The 20260-nt window shown below is 51.1% G+C and overlaps 1 protein-coding gene across 1 annotated transcript in view; it reads left to right on the top strand.

The window, feature by feature from the left end:
- UBE2O (ubiquitin conjugating enzyme E2 O) overlaps nt 1-20260 on the top strand; it is a gene marked incomplete at its 5' end in the record, with an annotated part of 59625 nt that overhangs the window by 16987 nt on the left and 22378 nt on the right. The window contains one exon of the mRNA XM_084273643.1: nt 16406-16465. Coding sequence (XP_084129769.1) covers nt 16406-16465 — 60 coding nt within the window. The remainder of the gene's footprint in view (nt 1-16405; nt 16466-20260) is intronic.

Genomic DNA, 20260 nt, shown 5'->3' with positions numbered 1-20260 from the left:
TAAATGCCATGGCACATGTGATTCGTGAGGCTTTAGGGCTGGCATCTTGACCAGCACATCCTCCTCTCAGCTGTCATTTCTGTCCAAATTGGTACTCTGAGCCTTCAGTGCCCATGGCAAGGGTAGAGGGGGAGAGAGGGCAGGTGTGGGGCACCGTTAGGTGCCCGGGAGGGTGAAGGTAACGGTGCCGCGTGGCACGGAGCGCCGGGGTAGTGAGGAGTGAATCCGGACAGGTGAGTGGGATGGAAGCTGGCTCTGCTCAGAGGAGGGGGTGCTCTGTGTTCACCATTGTACAGACACACCTTGTAACATGCAGATCTACTAGGGCATGCCTGATAAGGGGCAGATCTGAAACATAACTGGGCAGGAAGACAACAGATGCCTGTCAGCAGCGAGCCAAAGACGGGTGGTTTTATTGTGCAGATGCTCAGGGCTGAGGGTTCTGCCATGTCAGGTGCTTCCTGGATTGGTTTCTTTAGTTTGGGGCAAGGATGCAGCGTTTCATTTCATATTCACAGCAAGAGTATCCCCTTAGCTGGTTTCTCTGTATACCCACCATACTTTGTAATCACGATGGTGTCTTGAGTGGGTGAGTACAGGCTGGGTGTGTGCAGAGTGTTGTGCCTTCCAGTGGAGAAGTGTTCTCAGCTTGTTGCTTCCTGCTGTTTAACGGTGCACCTGGATTTTATCCCTACCAGCACTGTTTGCATTGCAGGGCTGATGAAACCCTACCTTTGCATATGCATAGCATGCAAAGCTGGGGAATCTTTTCAAGTGAAAATCCCTGCTGGAAGGGAGGAGCCTTCTGGTGCTGGCTGGGAGTTGCTGCTGGAGGTCACACATGGCTTTCAGGAGCCTGCCAAGTCTGAGGAGCCAACTGTGGCAGTTAATGAGCTGGGGCAGTTTTAAGGGAGAGCCTAGTTTGTATGTCTAATTAGGAATGGCAGCCCATATAACACAGCCTGAGGCTTAGCAAGGCACGGACCCTTCCCAGAACACGGCCGGGGCTCGGCACCTCAGAGCAATCTTGCTTATGGGCAGCTGATGCTGTTGGGTTCAGGCCACGTGGCTTTTTAGTGACTCTGAAATCTGCTGCCTGGGCAATACTTTCCACAGTCACAGGCCTGCAGCTTTGTCCCCCTTCCAGGCATTCCCAGGACATGGGGGCACTTTGGCAGCGCTCCTAAGAGGCGGAGATCAGCTCACCTCCATTTTGCTGGAAGCAGGGAGGAGGAGGAGGAAGCAGGGAGGAGGAGGAAGCAGAGCACTGCTCCAGCTGTCAGGGGAGTAGAGCTCTCAGTCATCTTGTGAGGGTATTTTTATAGTGTTTGCAAACCTGCTCTGACTGTGGTTATGGCTCAGTGTTTCACTGGGGCTGCGATGGGCTGAAATCCCTCTATTATAGCTGAAGCCATTAAAGCAAAGAGCACGTTATGGATATGGCACATAACAAAGAGTCTGGTGTTAAAGCAAAATACAGTCTTTCCTACTCTAGATGTGCATAGAAATATCCCCAAAAAAGGTGATTTTAGGAAGTAGGCATCAACTGAATTACAGTTCCAGGCAGTATGGGGCTCCCTGTCAAGAATAACTGACTCTGTTTAAGGAGGTAGAATGTATTTTGCAGACAGGGCTATTGATTAGTTGTTCTCCAGACTGTTTTTATTCTTCAGGGTGTAGATGCAAAGGCATGTGGATGTACAGAGCATACATCTGGAGTCATGCTGCTGTAGGGACAGGGATCAGGGGCTTTCTAATTGATTAACTGCATCATTTGTCCTTAAGCTTTCTCCCTCTCGGTTGAGATGTTCCCAAGAGGCTGTTAGCACAGGTACAAGGCAAGACTCAGTACTGCATCTAGTGCCACTCTGCTCTGGAAGGTGAATGCTTTCTGTAAAGATGGGGAGTAGAGAACAAACCTCTGAGTGACTTAGCTGTGTGCCTGTTTGCAGGCAGAACCGCTGACTGCAGGCAAACAGGCTTTTACTGCTCTTTGCTCTGGCTGTGTGGAGTGAGCACTTATCCCTCTGAGGGCATCCTCAGCAAAGCTACTTCCAGTCAGGTTACACCCAGGAGAAGCCACAGAGGCAGGGAAGATGCTTAAGATGAAAGACCTCAGCTCATCTCCGAGCTTAGTGGCTCTGAAGGTGGGGAGGGGGGGATAGGAGGGGAACAGACATGCTCTGTAAGTGCACAGTATTTGACAGAACTGCTGAGTGGAATGTGACATCCCAGATGCCATTTTAGCATCTTTTCTAACCAGGTCTGCATTGAAATACCTTACAGGTCCTGTTGCTGTTTGATGGTTGTCGTATGAGGCCAGGAGGGGAATAGACATGTGTTACCATGCTGAAGGGATATGAATCCAGGGAGGACTTTAAAAAACAACCTGCTGACCTGTATGCAGAGGTGAGGGATGCAGAACCATCCATAAAACCCTTAAACTCAGTTAGGAAAATACTTGAGACTTAAGTCTTTGACATTTATGGGAAGATAATCAGCTCTGAGGTATGCTCTGTTAGCAACCTCCTCTTGCCTGCCTGTGAGAGGTGACCTTTTAGAAATGTTTTTAGCAAAGGGGCAGTTCCAGGTTTCCCTGAGACACTCCTCTCAATAAAAACGGAAGATTTCATGGCTTCTGCTTGGCCTTGAAGTCTGTTACTCCCCTGGGGATTCTTCTGCTGCTGGGTCTTCTAAACACCCAAGCCATTCTTGAAAATAGAGCATCTTGAGAAATGTTTTTCCCAGTATTTTCTGATTGCTGTGCAGCTCTTGGTGTGCTGCAGAGCATGTGCAGCATTAGCAAGTACAAATCATACAATCCCAGCCTGGTCTGGGTTGGAAGGGACCCCAAGGATCACAGAGCTCCAACCCCCTGCCACAGGCAAGGACACCAACCTCCAGCCCTGGAGCTACACAAGGTTGCCCAGGGCCCCATCCAACCTGGCCCTGAACACCCCCAGGGATGGGGCACCCACCCCCTCTCTGGGCAGCCTGTTCCAGCCCCTCACCACTCTCTCTGCAAAGAACTTCCCCCTAATATCTCCTCTAACCCTTCCCTCCTCCAGCTTCACTCCATCCCCCTTGTCCTGCCAGTCTCTGCCCTTTAACAAGCTGATTCCCCTCCTGTTCCTCTGCTCCCTTCAGGGACTGGGAGGCTGCAATGAGGTCCCCCCACAGCCTTCTCTTCTCCAGGCTGACCCAGCCCAGCTCCCTCAAAGATGTACTCCTGCAAGTAGTTTATGATTGTAGGTATGTGATGTCCAGAGGAAATGCAGACTGGCAAGGAATACTGCAGGTAGAAAGGATTTTTGCCCTTTAAAACCTGTGCTCAGGGAGGTTCTTGATCTAACTTCAGCAGGTTTAGCATGGGGATGTGTGTGGCTCCTGGAAAACCAAAGAACATCTGGCTTTGTTACTGCTCTGGGTTCTGTGCTGCTGCTGTAAGTGTTGCCTTACCCCAGTGGCTCTGAGCCTTCCCTGAGCCATCCGTATCTCTGCTGCTTGATTGTTCATTTGCCAGGGAAGGGACAGGGGAAGAAAAGCTTCCCCAAGCTCTAATCCTGAATTACTGTCACATCAAACCTGCTGCTGAGGAACTGGACGGATACCTGCAGAGTAAGGCGGAGAGGAGAGGGGTGTTTCCATGCACATGGTGGGTGTTTGGCTGGGCAGATGGTGGCACAAATCTAAAGGTTCAGAAGTCAGCCCAGAAAACACCTGAAGGCAGAAGTGCTCTAGCAGTGTTGTTAGGATAGTGTTGATGGGTTTTAAATAGGATGGGGGAAGCTTTGTGCTCTGGCTGAGAGGCTGAAGAGGAAAAAGTCCGTCTGTAGGCTTACTTGTGTGAGGAAGTACAAGAAGGTTTCACTCCAGGAGCATTAAGTCAGGCTCTGCAGGGCTTTTACACTTCTGTCCCTATCACATCATTGCTATCAACAGTCCTGGTGAGATTTTTCTGAGCTGCTGGAGGGAATTGAAGGTTGATTGCTTTTATATTACAGGATGCACAAACAGGAGGCAGCGAATTAAACCTGTGCTGGCTGGGAAATGTTTTAGTCTTCCCCTGGCCATTCTGCAAGTGGTGAATTCAGCTCTTGAATCAAAAGGTGTGTAACAGTGCAGGGGTTGCAGAAATCCACTGGTTAAATACCAGGCCTGCTGTAGCCCAGTGTATGGGTTCAGCAGGGGCTGTCCCTGCCTATTGTACTGGCCAGTGCAGCGTTTCTGTATGGGAGGGATAACTGGAAACTCTTCTGGTGAATAGAAAATGCAGCTGAGGGGTTTTGGGCAGTGATGCAATCGTGCTGCATTGTCCCAGCAGCATCCACACGCTCTGTGTCTGCAGTGTGAGCTGGGGGAGTGGCTCTGCTGCCTGTCAGAAAGCAGTGCCTGCTCGGGGTACCCACGCTGCAGTTTGGGGGGGGTTCTCCACAGCATTCCAGACACTGATCGAACAGCTCATAAAGGCTCTGATTATTGTTTTTAAACCAATATCTGACTTAACTGTGGATACAGCTGGTTCAGAGGGCTTGTTGTTTAACAGAAAACCTTTGCCCAGCACTTGCTGTGTCTTGCAGCTGACGGTAGCCACTCTTGGCTCAGTGCATGCCCTGCTCTGAGAGAAGGGACTGGAGAGGTGAGCCTGGACCTGCTGTGTCCTTGGGGTGAGGTGGTGATGCTGGTTTTCTCCTGAGCTAAATTTCAGCGTTCCCCCTGAGTGCTCTTAATCACTACCTGTGGAAACCACCCCTGTCTCCAGCCTGAGCATCCTAGCTAGCAAATTCACCTGGGTCCTGATCTGCTGTGTTGAATTCAGGGCTCTGTCTGTTCTTCTGGGGCTTCAGACAGCCCCAGGCTGTGTGTGCAGCATTCCTCATACATAGCTGAGCAGTAAGGCACTGCAGTGTGTTCAGCCTCTGAGATCAGACTGCTTCTCCAGGAGGGATGCTCTCATCTCAGAGCAGGCATGAAAGGCAGAGGAGCTGCAGAGACAGGTCCTCTCTGTGCACTCACTGCTGGGGACTGACCTGGGACTGTAGCATGACACAGCATTTGCTGAGCTGGAGCTATTTATAAGTTGCTTTTCAGTGTCGTTTTGTCTCCTCTAGGAGATTCTATACTGGATAAAACAATCCTGCTTCTGTTTGTTACTCTTGCTGTACCTGGCTGAGTGTTTTGGCTCTGGCAGTGTGATACCTCTGGGGCCAAACACAGCCCAGTGTGAGGGAGCTTCATCACTGAGGTACCTCTGGATTCATCCCTTAGAGCGATTTGACCTGCAGACTGGACTTGCATCGGGTCCTGTGTGAACCCAAACTGATGTGCTGGGGAGTTCAGGGTGATAGACTGATGTCTTCCCTCTCCCAGGAGAGAAAACTGCAGCAATGGTGAAACGCTCCTGTCTGTGTTTGGGGGAAGGGACTCCTGTGGGGGTGGCAGTGGAGGCTCTGGGTGAAAGGAAGGGAAAGAAGAGTGGGCTGTATTACACTAACCATCCTGTGTCACCCTCCTACGTTGGGGTGTCGCATGGCTGACATCCTATCAAAGAGCTGGGGCTGTGTCCAGAATTTTAAGCAGCTTTATAAATAGTGTTGCTTAAACTGCCTGTGTGTGCGGGGACTGGGAACGACTGGGGTAGACCACAGCACTAGCAGTTGAATTTTTGAACCACTCCAAAAACTGAAGCAAGAAAAACCAGAAACCCAAAGTGTAACACATCCCCCCACCCCAGGTTATCTTTCCCTGCACTGCAAAGCACACGTCTGGGGGGGGGGGGGGTCTTTTAGGCAGCATCACTGGCAATTGCAGGACTCTTTAAGGTATCTTAAACCATTCTTTCTCTTCTGTTTGCCTGCTGCCTTAAAGCTGCTTGCAGGTTATGTTGTCTCTGAATAATTGTGAACAATTAGAAGCTAATTTAAATGGCTGGTTTGTATTCACAGCAGCAGCCTATGAGCTAACCAGCTGGAAAGCAGACATGGTGATTTTCTGTTGATATGTCTCCCTCTTGTTGTTCCCTGGCAGCTTTTGCAAGGTGGGTTTTTGCTGGGGGCTAATAATGATTTCCCCCTGCACACTGCTGACCTGATCACCCGGGGAGAGGGGATGCTTCATTCCCTGACACAGTGTTACCAGCCCAGCTCGGCAGCAGAGCCCTCCCTGCTTTACTCCAGGGATGAACCAAAGTGATAGTTCTCATAGAATCCCAGCCTAGTCTGGGTTGGAAGGGACCCCAAGGGTCCCAGAGCTCCAACCCCCTGCCACAGGCAGGGACACCAACCTCCAGCCCTGGAGCTACACAAGGTTGCCCAGGGCCCCAGCCAACCTGGCCCTGAACACTCCCAGGGATGGGGCACCCACCCCCTCTCTGGGCAGCCTGTTCCAGCCCCTCACCACTCTCTCTGGAAAGAACTTCCCCCTAAAACCTCATCTCACCCTTCCCCACTTCAGCTTCACTCCATCCCCCTTGTCCTGCCAGTCTCTTAACAAGCTGATTCCCCTCCTGTTCCTCTGCTCCCTTCAGGGACTGGAAGGCTGCAGTGAGGTCCCCCCACAGCCTTCTCTTCTCCAGGCTGAACCAGCCCAGCTCCCCCAGCCTCTCTCCATAGGGGAGGTTGGACTCTCCCTACTCCCAAAGATGTAGAAAGGGACATGTAGTGCCTCAGAAGTAAATTGGTCAGCAGGAGTCACGCAGGTTTCCTTGCAGCATCCTTTTTATCCTCTGCCAGGGCAGGTGGAGGTTTGAGCAGTCCCACTCTTCGCTCCAGGCCTGGCAGTGGCCCCCAAATGCTCCTCAGAGTGGTGAGCAGCTCCTTTCTACAGCCCTGATGCCATCCAGATGGCAACCCCAGCTGAGAGCCAGCAAGAAGGTTGAAAAACCTGTGGCATACCAACTGCCACCTCCCTCCTGTGGCAATAATTTGAGGAATCCCTTTGCTTCAGGTGGATGGAAGAGCTGCTGGCCAGACCTTTCATGCTTAGGAGGAACACAGCTGAACTGGCAGTGTAAGGTCACTGGGAGTCCCAGGAGTCCAGACCAGTGGCTGAAACGAACTTTTCCATCCCTGTCACACCAGTTGGTGGTACCATCCAGCTGAACTTCTCCTTAGGTGAAGCAGTCAAATCCACCTTGTTATTCAGACCTGGTTAAATACTGCCAAAAAGATGAGGACAAGGGATGCTTTCACCCTGGGTGTTTATGCATCCACCACCACCCCCTTAGGCCTTCTTAGAACCTGGGATGTGGGCTGGATGCTCAAGAGATGCTGTGCTCCTCACCACTGTGTTCTTCTTGGTGAGGATGCTAGATCTGCCCTGGGTTTGGGAGGAGGCTTTGCTGAGGGAGTGTTGAGCCAGCCTGTCTGTGAGAAGAGCTGGCTGCTGTGTAGGTAAAATGTTGTCTGCTGTTCTGGTTCCTGCTTCCAGCCAGCCTCTCCCGTGTCTCTTCCCGCAGTGCCCTGGGTTTTTCAGGTAACAGTGCCATCTGGTGCTAGAGCTCAGCGAGCTGCTCTCACATCTCTCTGTTAAGCAGCTGGTTTTCCCAGAGCTGCTGCGTAAAGCAAGTACCAACACTGAGAAGGGGGATTGTATCTTTTACTACAAACTACTGCTGAGAAGCAACATCCAATGTTTAGATTCAGTCCTGTAATTTGGGACATCTTTGAAAGATTCCCTGTAGGACCCTTAAGTGGGTTACTGCTAGACTTGCTCATCTGTAAATGGATTTTAACAAGATTTTTCCCTGTTTTGTAGTCACAGCCTTGTGTTTTTAAGCTTCAGCCTTCAGTACCTTGATGCTGAGCATCCTCATCGTGTTAATGATTTCTGAATCACTTTTCAGGTCTCTCTAAGCTTTAGTAAACCATTTTTGTACACACAGGGCTTGCTTTGTGTTCCCAGATGGACAGACCTGGTTACTGGTTGATGTGAGGGAGTATTTGGGATGGGAGCCTGTTTGGACAGATAATCCAGCAGCACTTGATGACAGTGTCAAAGTCAAACTCTTTTATAACTCTTCCCAGTTGCACTGAAGCTCCTCCTTGCCTGTTGAGTCTGCAGAGCTTGGTAAGCTGTTGAGATGCTTTTCCTTCAAGCCAGAGCTGACACTTGAGGTACCAGGCTCTTTGCTGCTTTACCCCTTCTTCCCAGCAACGTGCAGATGAGTTCCCTGTTGCAGCATCCCTTTTGGGGTGAGAGGAGGTGTTCAGCTTCTACATGAGACTGAAACATGAGACTGAGGATGCTGAAAAGCTGAGAGCTGCTGGTTCATAGGTGGGATTCACCTTCCAAGCAAAGTGGGTTTGTGCAGCTGCACCTCTTCTACCTCCAGGACTCTGCTCTCTCCCAACCACGTTGTTCCCTCTGGGAAATGCTCCCAAACCTCCTTATTTTCCTTTCATTAATAAGCCAGTAAGTTCCCTCTCACCCCATCTTCCTTCCCTTGCATTACAGCCTCGTGTTTTGTCTTTGGCTTTAGCTTGGTGTGTTCCCCAGGCCACAGCAACCTGTCTTGCAGTGTCTCCCAAAATGTCCTGTAAACTTGCAGAGCTGCAGAAGTGATTTGCTGCCAGTGTAATAAACAATGCTTAACAGCCTTGGACAGGGGAAATCAGAGAGAGATTTACTTTTTCTGAGCAAAAGATGTATGTTAAAGCCAGATTCCCCTGCTCCAACACACACTGTCTACCTGAGCAGTAATTGCTGAGCTTTTGCTGCATCCAATGGTTTGTTCAGTCTTTTTAGCCAAATTCCACTAATTGGAAACGTGGAGACTTGCAGTGCCTTGCTGTGGGGAGGCTTTGAGCTGATACTTGTTGGGAGGGGAGAAGATGCTGCAGTGTGTGAGAGCCAGAGCTGTGCTGTGAAGTACAGAGGATGGAAAGATACTCTGCCACCAAAGAGCTTCCCTACCAGAGGCAGGGCAATTAGAAATGGGTGGAGGGACAGAGGGAGCTCCAAGGCCACTGCAGGTAGATGTGTAGCTAGTGGAGGCTCAGGGAGCTTCAGCCTGAAGTCGGAGGGAGCTGAACTGATTGTCACAACTTCAGGTCTCTGTGTCTCTGCAATATGTCATGAAGACAAATTAAAGAGCTGTCAGTCTGTCTGAGGAGAGCCACGGGTCCCTGGGAGGCTTGCTGTGTTGGGAGACTGGAAGAACTAATGGCACAGCTGGATTTCAGAGCTGCCTGCACAAGAAGCCTCCCTGCACTGCTGGCAGTGCTGAAAGGGAGCAGCCAGTGATTGGATTCTCCTTTCTCAGATTGCCTCATCTCCTTTGGGTGTTGGGAAGGCTCCTGCCCTCCTCTGCCTCTGACAACCCACTACACAATCGGTGTGTAATGTGATAACAGTTCTTCTCCCCTGACTCTGGGGCTCTAAAGCTGTTGTACATTTCCAGCTGGTGAAGGCAAATCAATTTCAGAGCAGCGTGTGGATGGGCTGGGGCTGGAACCTGCTGCACTCATCCCACCAGCAAAGGGCTCTCCATGAGCTAGATGAGGAAGCCCTGCTTTCAGTCACACCTCTCCTTGCTGCCTGAAAAAGTTAGGGCCACACTGCACAACTAAATCCACCGTGGTTTGTTGGTACTGCTTGGAGTAAGCTTCGTGGTGAGTCTTAGTTTGTGCTCCTAGTTGTGAATGTGCTGAGTGTGGATGATTGACAGATCCAGATCTGCTCTTGCATGAACAAAAGGATGGTAATGTGTTACCAGTCTCCTGCCTGCAGGTAGGGCTGCACGTGATGCAGAGCTGTCTTGGTTTTGTCTTGGCTTCTGTGCTGTCCTTCAGAGCACTTATGTCAGTTTTGGGGAGCACTTCATAGAATCACAGAATGTGTTGGGTGGGAAGGGACCTTCAGAGGCCATCCAGTCCCACCCTGCAGTGAGCAGGGACATCTTCACTAGGGCAGGTCGCTCAGAGCCCCACCAAGCCTGAGCTTCAGTGTCTCCAGGGATGGAGCCTCCACCACCTCTCTGGGCGACCTGTGCCAGTGATTCACCACCCTCATATTGGAAAAGCTTTTCCTACTATCCAGCCTAAATCTCCCCTTTTCAAGTGTTAAACCACCCCCCCTTATCCTGTCACCCCATGCAGTCTGCCTGCCTACCCCTGTCTGTTCCTCCTGCTGCTGCAGTGAACAGTGACCTTTTCCAGGAGGGTGTTTGGTGCCGCCCAGAACAGCATCATGAACCAGCTTTAGGACGCTCTTGTGTTGAATATAGAAAGCAAAGATGCTGCTGGCTGTCCTTCCCTTCAGCCCATCCAAACAGGGAGCTGTGTGTCCCTGTATCACTTGAGGTTTTTCAGAGTTAAATACAGGCAGCATTGAACAGGTTTCTTGAATCTGATGCAATTCTGAAGTAACTCTAAATGTCCTCTCCCTTTAAAATATCTTCTCCTGATGTAATTCTGGGAGTGCTCTGAGGTGACAAGCAGGATGGTGCCAGGAAAACGCAGGATTATGATGTTGAAAAGCACAATGGCTACAAACTTACACACAGCTAAAGGCTTCGCTTGTGTGGCAGAGTAGTGCCAGCTCTGTGGTAGATGTTGGGAGCCTCTGGCATCTACTGCTTGATGGAGCAGAAGCCTGGACCTTGTCCCAGAAGGACGTAGCTCATCTGTGAGTAACATGGGTGCCTCTGTGACCTCCTGTCCCAAGCAGGTTTTGAACCTTTTCTCTGAAGAGCCCTAGACTGTAAGTGTTGCTGTGTAGGAGTAGCCAGGAGCTGCTTCTGTGCCAGCCAGTGCAGATTTATCTTCACAGCTTTGCAGCTGCATTCCTCAAGGGTTGGTTTAATCCCTCTGTATTGTCCACCTCATGGTTCAGCTCTCCTGGGTAGCTGAATTTCAGTTCTCAGGAGTCTTAAGTGTCTGCTAGTCTGTCTTCTGCCACATTTTCCCCTAAACCCCTTCCTTCCCTGTCAGTCCCAGTGTGGCTGGAAACCTCCAGCAGTTGGAAGTGAAGCAGCATGTGCCACTGGGAATGTCACAGTGTGAACCAGATCTGAGCTTCCAGGGGATTCTCTGCTCTTCTTTATCCTCCCTCCTCCTGCTTTGCAGACAGCTCGTGTGCTGTGCAATATGATCCGTGTAACTGAAGTCTTGCAAGGGAAGTGATCTTTGTATAAGGAACATATTTTCCCTGGAGTACTATGGGATGCTGCTAGTAATGTGTTGATACTTGAAAGGGTAGTAAAAATATCCTGGGTCTCTGAATTTGTGAACCTTTGTCATCTAACTCTGTATCTGTGCTATGTTTGGACAGCTGACTGACAACCTTAAACACCTCATTTGGGTTTAAATACAAACAGCTTGTGTGGAGATGATTGCTACACTGCTGTTCCAGCTCCAGTCAATTTGGGTGTGTAATTGGGCTTCAAGCTCCCATATCCCCCCCCCAAAGAGTTGGGGCATGTTGACTTGGGTGGGCCACTGCCAGCTGTGCTCCTGTCCCACCTCCAAACCCCCATCCCACAGCCACCACTGTGCCAAGGTGCTGCTGAGCTGCCCCAGGTTACAGCGCCCGTTGGCACAGCTTTCTCTGTGCCCAGGACTGGTGCTGCTGGTGGGCCTTGGAGCTGCTTCCACTCAGCCTCCAGTGAGAGCCCTGGAGTGGGCCCAGTCACCAACCAGTGCTGTGGGGGTGCAGATTCCTGAATCGTAGCTTTGGGGAAAAGGACCTAATTGCTTCCAGGTTTAGGAGCCAGGCATGGAAATGTGGTGCAGCATCTCTTGCTTCTCAGCATCTTCTTGCTTCAGATGCTGAGAGGCCAGCTCACTCCAGATACTCATGAAGAGCCTGTCTGTCTGCTGAACGAAGCAAGATGCATCTTTTCACAGCCTCAGGCACTTTGATTGAGCTTTAATTGATTATGGAGCATCCTCTGAGTAGCTGCTGGGGTTTGGAGAGCTCTGTGGTGCCTTATTACCTGGTGGTGCAGCAGGCTGCTTTCCCTTGGGTTTGTTCTGAACTTGTGGGTTTTCTTTCTCCCCTGAGCATCGATGCTACAAGTTTCCATGCCAACTTCCAAGCTCGTGTGCCGGTGCTGTCCCTGGGCAGAAATGTGGCTGTGAAACCACAGGTGATCTAGGGGAAAGGTGTGCTCCAAGCCCATGTGTTCCTGGGTGGGGAAGACCAGAGTCCTGCCCCATGCAGAAGAGAGACTGGGAACAGGGCAGGAGGAGATGTGCTGGCAAGAAGTGTGTGTGGGGGGGTCCTTTTCCCTTTTGCATAAAACATTTTAGGGTGGGACACACCTGGTAGCTGGACCTGTGTAGAGGTGGTTTTGTCCACTGTTGGGTACCAGTGATGCCACGAGCAAATCACAGCAGCTAATTACTGCATTTAAGCTCAGCTTTTAAATACACAGATGATGCCTGAGGATTTGTGCTGGTACAGAGTGCCTCCAGCACTGCCTTTGCCTGGGTGTGCCCAGCCAGGGCTAGCAGCCCCTCCAGCAACCTCAGCAGCACCTCTGGTGTTTGTCACTGAACTTGAGAAGCAATTGCTACTTGCCCTAACTCCTGGCACTGGTGGCTGGTCCACATCATCAAAACAACTTGCTCTGGTTCTGGTCCTGTGTCAGGAGGTGGCTGCTGGAGAGCAAAAGTGGCCCCATGTCTCCCATTTACTTTCTGGGGTTCAGGGGTTGAAGCTGGAGAGTCCCAGTGGGAGTTAAACTAGAGGATGCTTACATGTGGCTGCTGTTCTGTTTGTGGAGTGAGGATCCTTTCCTGTCCCAGACCCATCTCCCAACTGCTGCAGTTAATTAAAAAGGAAACCACAAATATTTTGCTTCAGATGACAAAGTTTGTGGTAAGAAATGAGACAGATGGTTTGAAGCAGTAAGGTACCAAGACTGGATGAGTTAATCATAGAATCACAGAATGCTTTGGGTTGGAAGGGACCTCAGAGATCACCCAGCTCCAGCCCCTCTGCCTTGGGCAGGGACACCCTCACTAGCCCAGGGTGCCCAAACCCCCATCCAGCCCAGCCTTGAACAGCTCCAATGAGGGGGCAGCCCCAGCTCCTCTGGGCTCCCTGTTCCTCAGCAGCTAGGCAGAAATATCTGTCCTCCTCTCCTAGCTGAGGTGGGAGCTGTGAGAGCTGCTGTATTTCACTTGAGGGGAGGTGATGCAGCTGGGAAGGGGAAGGGGCTCCTGTTCATGCTGTTCTTTGTGCAGAACTCAGTGTTTCCATAGCCCTGCTGCTCTGCTGGGGTGTGAGCATCACCAGACCTGGGGATGGATCTGATGTTCTCTGAGTTGCAGCTGCTGCCCTTTAACTAGCAGGTCTGCTGTGGACCTTGGGTGTTGATTCTGGGCCCAGCCCCGTGACAGTAGCTGGATGGTGGAGGTGGGTGCTGGAGCTCTGCTGGCACTTCCTTCTGCAGTCAGTGCCCTGACCAGTGTAACTGCCTGGGGGTGGAGTGTGGTGGTTGTCCCTTCTTGTATGTGTAGTGACAAGTGCCTTTGCTTTGCCTTATTTAACATACCTAAATGTGAACTTACTTCTTGAAGATGACACATGACATACCTTGCAGCTGAGGTGTCTGGAGGGTGTTTGTTGAGCCCAGCTTGGCAAAACTAGCTGAGAGCATCACTGTGCAACTGAGGCTTCTCATCCTTGGGGTTATTGCCAAGGTGCATGGCTAAAACCTGCAGCTACTCATATTAATACTGATTTTTCTCAGAGGTAAATGCAGCAGCTGAGCTGTAAGTACCTCTGTGAAGTGCTCCTCCAATACTGAGTTCCCTCACTGACCTTCACCTGATGAGCACATCGCTGTGTCTATCACAGAGGAATGACTGAACTGCCATGTGTTCACCAAACACCATTCTGGCTTCCTCTGGTCGGGCTGCTTCTGAGGTTTGACAGTCTTTTGTGTGATGACAGACCTGCCAAGCATTTATTGGTGGTGCTGGCCTGCTGCCTGCTCCTTGGCTCGCTCATCCTACCAGCTGAGGCAGGTGGGGCTGGTACCTGAAGCTGGAAATAGTTGTGCTGCCTTTTAAAAATCAGGGGATCTGGAAATAGGTGAAATGTGGACCCCTGCAGAGGGAGGAAGTTTCATGCCTTCTTATGGGAAGAATTTACCTGAGGGAGCATCAGATGGGAAAGCTACTCACAACTGCCACAGTTTACCTGAGTTGACTAGCACAGGTGACATGGGATCATCTCCTCTGCCTGGGTTCCTCAGGTACTGTTTAGTACAGGGAGGAATGGCTCAGTGATGGGCTGAGGTGTGAGGCATAGATTTCAACACCGTGTGTCAGAGGTGACACTGCCCTAATGCACATTGAAGTGGAAGTGGCATTATGCACTTGGAGCTCTGCAGCAAGAGAATCCAGTTAAAACACCCAAACTGCTGCTCACGTGTGAGTACTGACTGGGATGTGAGTGCTGCTGCCTGCTTGGGGATGTTAAGAGGCTGTCCACACTGTGCTTACTTTAACAAACAGTTTTAGAAGGCTGTATAAAAATTGATGTCTGTCTGTGTACCCTGGTGGGATGTGGGAGGCGATGAAAACCCTTCCACAGTCTGGAAATGGGCTGTGGGAGGCTTCAGGTTTCCCACTTGTGTGGAGTTCTGACTCCAGAAGTTGGGTCTAAAAGCCTAGCTGGCTGGCTGGCTTCCCCTCTTCCTGAAACACACAATCAAGAGGGCAGTAAGTGCTCAGGTACTTTGGTTTGATTCCGGATCCTGTCCTTGGACTGTAGATTTATGCCTGATTCAGTCAGGCTGTCAGCCAGGGCTGGGTTACAGGGAGGTGCTGAGGAAACACGGTGCCTTTCAGGTGGGGGCTCAGCGAGTGCAGCAGGAGGGGGGGAGAGCCCTTTGGACAGTGAGATGGGGAACAGGCTGCGTTCACCTGGGGCTTCCTGAAACCCACACTGTGTGCTTAGTGCACCTGCAGGGCTCTGAAGATCATAGTCACAGACTGGTCTGGGTTGGAAGGGACCCCAAGGGTCACAGAGCTCCAACCCCCTGCCACAGGCAGGGACACCAACCTCCAGGCCTGGAGCTACACACGGTTGCCCAGGGCCCCATCCAGCCTGGCCTTGAACACCCCCAGGGACGGGGCACCCACCCCCTCTCTGGGCAGCCTGTTCCAGCCCCTCACCACTCTCTCTGGAAAGAACTTCCCCCTAATATCTCATCTCACCCTTCCCTCCTCCAGCTTCACTCCATCCCCCTTGTCCTGCCATTATCTACCCTTTGAAAAAGTTGATTCCCCTCCTGTTCCTCTGCTCCCTTCAGGGACTGGGAGGCTGCAGTGAGGTCTCCCCAGTGCACCAATGCAGATGTGTTGACCACTGAAATACAGGTGAGATTTCTCCCTGTTCAGCAGGATGAAATCTCTGAGTTACTGTGGGGCTGAGGAAGTCTGGAACTAGAGATCAGTCTTGTAGCCCCCTGGTTGCAGGCTCGGGCTGTTGTTCCTCTTGTCACACCTTAGTGTGTTTGATGGCAACTGTGTTTTGTAGGTTTGGGTGTGCTGCTGACACCTGATGAAAGAGCCTGCAAGTGGTGCTCAGATCACTGAAGCAGCTTGGTGAAGGGCATCGCTGTGGTTGGCTGGTGGTCAGGCACTGGAGGTGCATCAAGTGGTGTCTCCAGTTACCAGTGATGACTCCTGGTGCCCATGTGAACTGACGTGCAGTATGCAATGATGGTCCAGCCACATCTTTTGTTGCCAACACCAGCCCTTTGCCAGCAAGTGCTTTAGCAGGAGCTGGGGTATGAGCAGTGCTTTGGCTTTATCCCTGCGTCTCACCAGTGTTCCATGCTACCTGCATGGACCTGGGGCTTACAGAGTGCAGCAACAGCCATGTCTTTCCCTTCATTTTCCCCAAGCCAAGTGCTTGCTGCAGTGAATTTGGCAGCAGTTCCCCTGCCAGCTAAGACTGCACGCTGTACAGCACCCTGCTTAAAATGGTCTGGGCCAAACAGGATTTCCACAGGTATTTGGAGGTATCTTGGGTGAAAAACGTACAGGGGGGGACACAGAATGGTGGTGTGATGTGCTTCCTTCTGTCTCTCCTGTTTCCTCTAGTACACAGGCTGGATGTGGGTAGGAAATTGTGTGATGCAGAGGAAGGGGAGAGTGCAGACTTGAAGTGATGAACGAGTCAGAACGTCTGCACCCTTTTTGATGTGGCCACTGACTTGGTGTGCAGTCAGGGCAGGTCTCCTGGCTACTGACCTTCAGACCTGTCAGCTGGATTTTGCAAGGGTGCTGAGGGGGGAACTGTGCATGGAAGTACAATTCTGTGCTGCAGACCTCCTCAATGCTCCTGAGGAACAAGGACACTTACTGTGCATCTCTATTTGTCATGTTATTTCTGACCAAGTATCATCTGGGGTCACTAATCCAGTGTCTCTCTCTCCCTTCAGCTGAAGCTTGAAGATCGCTCTGTGGTCCCTCGAGATGTGGTCAGACACATGAGCTCCAGTGTAAGTGCTTTTTTTTCCCTTCATCCCTTTTTGATGGTGATCCTGCTGGGTGGATTCCTGAGCCTTGCCAAATTGCCTGAATGGAAGCAAAGAGCGATGCTTTGAGCAGGTTCTATTTTTAGGAGGTTTGATAGATCTAGCTGCATCCTTTGAAAATGAAATGCTGATAAGGCTGCCTCTCTGCTCTTGAATAGCTGCAAAAAGCTCTCCTGAGCAAGTGAGCCTGATAATGTCAGGTTGAGAGCCAAGAAGCTTGTCTGTCCTGCCATCCTGGGAGTTTTAGATCATTCTGAGATGTGGGGAGTGGGGACCTGCTCACCTGGACTGAACAGGGAGGCTGGAGTGCAGGTAAATAATGCTCCCACTGCAAGTGCTGTGGTAGAGAATTGGGAGGAAACATTTTTCAGGGGAAAATCTACAGGGGATTCTCCATCTACAGTGGGCACCATCTTGCCCAGTTTCTCCCAGAAACAGAGTGAATCCCCCACTACTGAAAGGAGAGGTGCCTTGAAGCACTTGGCACAGCTAGTGCAGCAGAAAGCCAGCTGACTCCTAATCAGCAGCTTATAATCATTACCTTTACTCTTCCTGGATCTTATAATAAATCCTAATCATTCTATTCTACTTGCACAGCCTTTGTGCTTATCAGAGATGAGTGGATTTGGGGTTTTGTTGGGAATACTGGGACCGTTGTTCAGCTCCATTATCAGATGTGATGTGGTCTCTTTAGGAGCTTAGCTACCTTGGCAAATCCTTGCTGTTGCTGTCCCCTGACCCTCTAACCCTGAGCCATATGGCCTGCCATGTGCAGGCCTGTGGCTTCTCCTCACTCTGCTTCCAGCAGCGTGGCTCCCAGGCTTGGGATGAAGCAGGCAGCTGGCCACTAACCACTGTGGTTGCACCACATGGTGTGCAGCCTGGGGCAGGGGTGGGGAAGGCTGGGCTCTGACCTGTGGGGTTTGCTTTGGGGTTGTGTTGTTTTTTAAAAAAAAGCCCATTTTTTTGTCAATTAATAACTATAAAGTAGCCCCACCTCTTTTTCACAGCATGTTCCAAAGAAAAGGGAGGAAAAGCTTGGAGGGTAATCTGGGAGATGCTGAGAATAAACTTCTTTCCTTAAGCAATTTAATTGTTTGAAGTGGAAATTTGGAGTTGAGGTGTGGAACTGAAACTGCTGGTGTAGAGGAAGCATTTCAGTCCCAAACAATGAGCAGCTGGCACAAGGAAACACCGGCCCCTTGTGCTGTTGGACCTGGCACAGCAGGACTCTGGGCTATCCCCTCCTGGCTCAGAGGGATGCTTTGAGTCCTGCCTCTCAACTGCTTGTTCTCCAGTGCTGCTTAAAGTCACTGCAAGCTTTCAAGACAGAGTTGTTCTCTCTCCTCTTTGGCAAACATGGATGTGCTGCTTTTGCTTGTGATTCCCATACTCATCTGGGCAGAAATTGGCTTCTCTGCCTTGCTGTGTGTGCATCAGTGGGTTGTAACCCACTGGTGATTTTGCACACTCATTTATGTCTGTCTGCCTGTTTAAACACTGGCTTTGGCTTGACCATTTCTACTAGAGGCTGATAACTTCATTTTTCTAATTGATGGGCTGGCAAGGGAATGACTCTTTCTATTCAGAAGCATAGTGGATCTGAAGGTGACTTAGACTCCACCTTTACCCTCAAGTATGATTTAAATGCCAGCGGTAAATGAGATCATAAACCCCTTCTACCCCAAAAAACCCTTCACTTGTCCATCAGGTGCCTTTCAAAAATTGCAGGAGTGTTTAAAATAGAAAATCTGTGAGTGTCAGCCTGCCAAATTGAGGATGTGGGATGGTTGCCCTGCACCAGTTGGCCTGGCAAATGTACAGTGTGGAACTCACTCTGCATTCCCCACACTCTCAGGGCTGCTTGTTAACCTTGAGCATGAAGGACTCAAATCCTCTGTTCCTCAAGAGGAGAGAGCTGGCTCAATTCAGTGTGCTGCCCATCAGGGACTGGGTGTGTGGGGAGGCAGCTTCAGGGGGTGATGTGTAAGTGAGATCACTTTCTCTGAGGGCACTTGGGTCTGTAAGGCTGACCCAGCTGGGTGAGGAGTGGGAAAAGGGGCAGCTCATCTTTCCAGGCGATACGCTCACTCTGGGGAGAGGTGAGAAGCAGGTCTGTGATCTGTCAGGCACCTGGATTTTGGTGCTTTGGGGGGTTGCTGGGCTGTGCTGTCCCTTTGAAATAGAGGGATAAGAGTGGTGTAAAGATCCCCTTATTAAGGAGTGTTGAGGGAAGGAGTAGAAGGATGGTAGAAGATGACACAGGATTGAAGTCTACGCTTGCTGAGCTGCTCTTCTCTCAGATGGGAGATGCTTTGTCTCTGGGGAAGGCAGAGGGTCACTTCCCCATCCATTCACTGCTGAAACGTTCAGTATCTGCAGCATGGTGAGTACCATCAGGGTTCCAGAAGGAGCACTCTTAATTCTGGTGTGAGACATTGACTCATGAGGAGGAACTGTCGCTTGGAGAATGGACAGAGGGTGTTGGCTTATGTCAGTCACCCCTCTCCTGGTTTTATTGCTTGTTATTCTTTCACCATCAATAAAAGAGGAGAGTTTAGGCCTGGAGACAAGGTCATCCACAGAAACCACAGGACTGTATTGTGTCTCAGAGCTGCTGTCCTGTTGGCTACTGGTAAAGGAGGAATTAATTCTGAAGAGCTCAGTGTAGGGCAAGGAACCTTTCTTCAGGTAAAGAGAAATCTAAACCACAGGCCCTGAGCTGCCAGAGGATGGACTGGGACTGCTTAACTGAGCTTAATCTGGAGGAGAAGCAGGGTAGGTGGCTGTGCTGGAGCTGGCAGAAGCTGTGGGGTTGGTTTGAGCAGGTGCCACTTCTGCACAAGCCTGGCTCATCCTGCAGCCCCGGCGGTGCCGGCAGCAGCCGTGGCAGGTCGGCAGCGGGGTCCTGGCAAACACCTCTCAGGTGAGAGCTGCAGCACAGCTCTGCCAGGCTCTTCTGCCAGCCTGGGCAGGCTGCAGGCTCTGTTCAGCTTGGCTGCTGCCTGGCACCATGGAGCTGTCACTGGGAAAGGCTCCTTTTGCTTCCCAGCCTTTCCAGAAAGAAATGAGAGTGATCTGCAGATCCCTCCCACAGCTCCTGGGCTCTGCCAGCACAGCCACCTCTGGCCAGCGTGGGGGGCAGGACCTGCCCCTCAGAGGGGCTTTGTGTGAGGTGAGGGAAGAGGGCTTGCAGCAGGCAGAAGGCAAGCCAGGCCAGAGAGAGTGGTGAGGGGCTGGAACAGGCTGCCCAGAGAGGAGGTGGGTGCCCCATCCCTGGGGGTGTTCAAGGCCAGGTTGGATGGGGCCCTGGGCAACCTTGTGTAGCTCCAGGGCTGGAGGTTGGTGTCCCTGCCTGTGGCAGGGGGTTGGAGCTCTGTGACCCTTGGGGTCCCTCCCAACCCAGACCAGCCTGGAATTCTATGATTCAAGAAGGCTGAGTGAGCTGTCCAGGAATTACCCTGGACCAACAGTGTCTGTAGGGTGTCTTTTCTCTAATTACTGGTCCCCAGATGAGTTGAGCACAAGCAAAGTCCTGCACTCCCAGAAGGTCTGTCCCAGGCTCTGGGTGGAAGCTTTGGTTAAATATTTCATGTGTTTGTAAATGGGCTGAGCAAACAAATCCACTTCTCACAGGGCATGTATGAGCCCTTTGAGTGTTACACTCGAGTCCTGTTGGAGCAGAGACCTTGGTGCTTGAGATAAGGACAGCTTCAGAAGTTGCTGATACCAGGGAGTTTGTCATGCTGGCCCTCAGTC

The sequence above is a fragment of the Gallinula chloropus genome (assembly GCF_964237585.1).
Source record: "Gallinula chloropus genome assembly, chromosome: 20".
NCBI lineage: Eukaryota > Metazoa > Chordata > Aves > Gruiformes > Rallidae > Gallinula > Gallinula chloropus.
The sequence above is the reverse complement of the archived record's forward strand: the minus strand, read 5'-3'. Positions and strand labels throughout refer to the sequence as shown.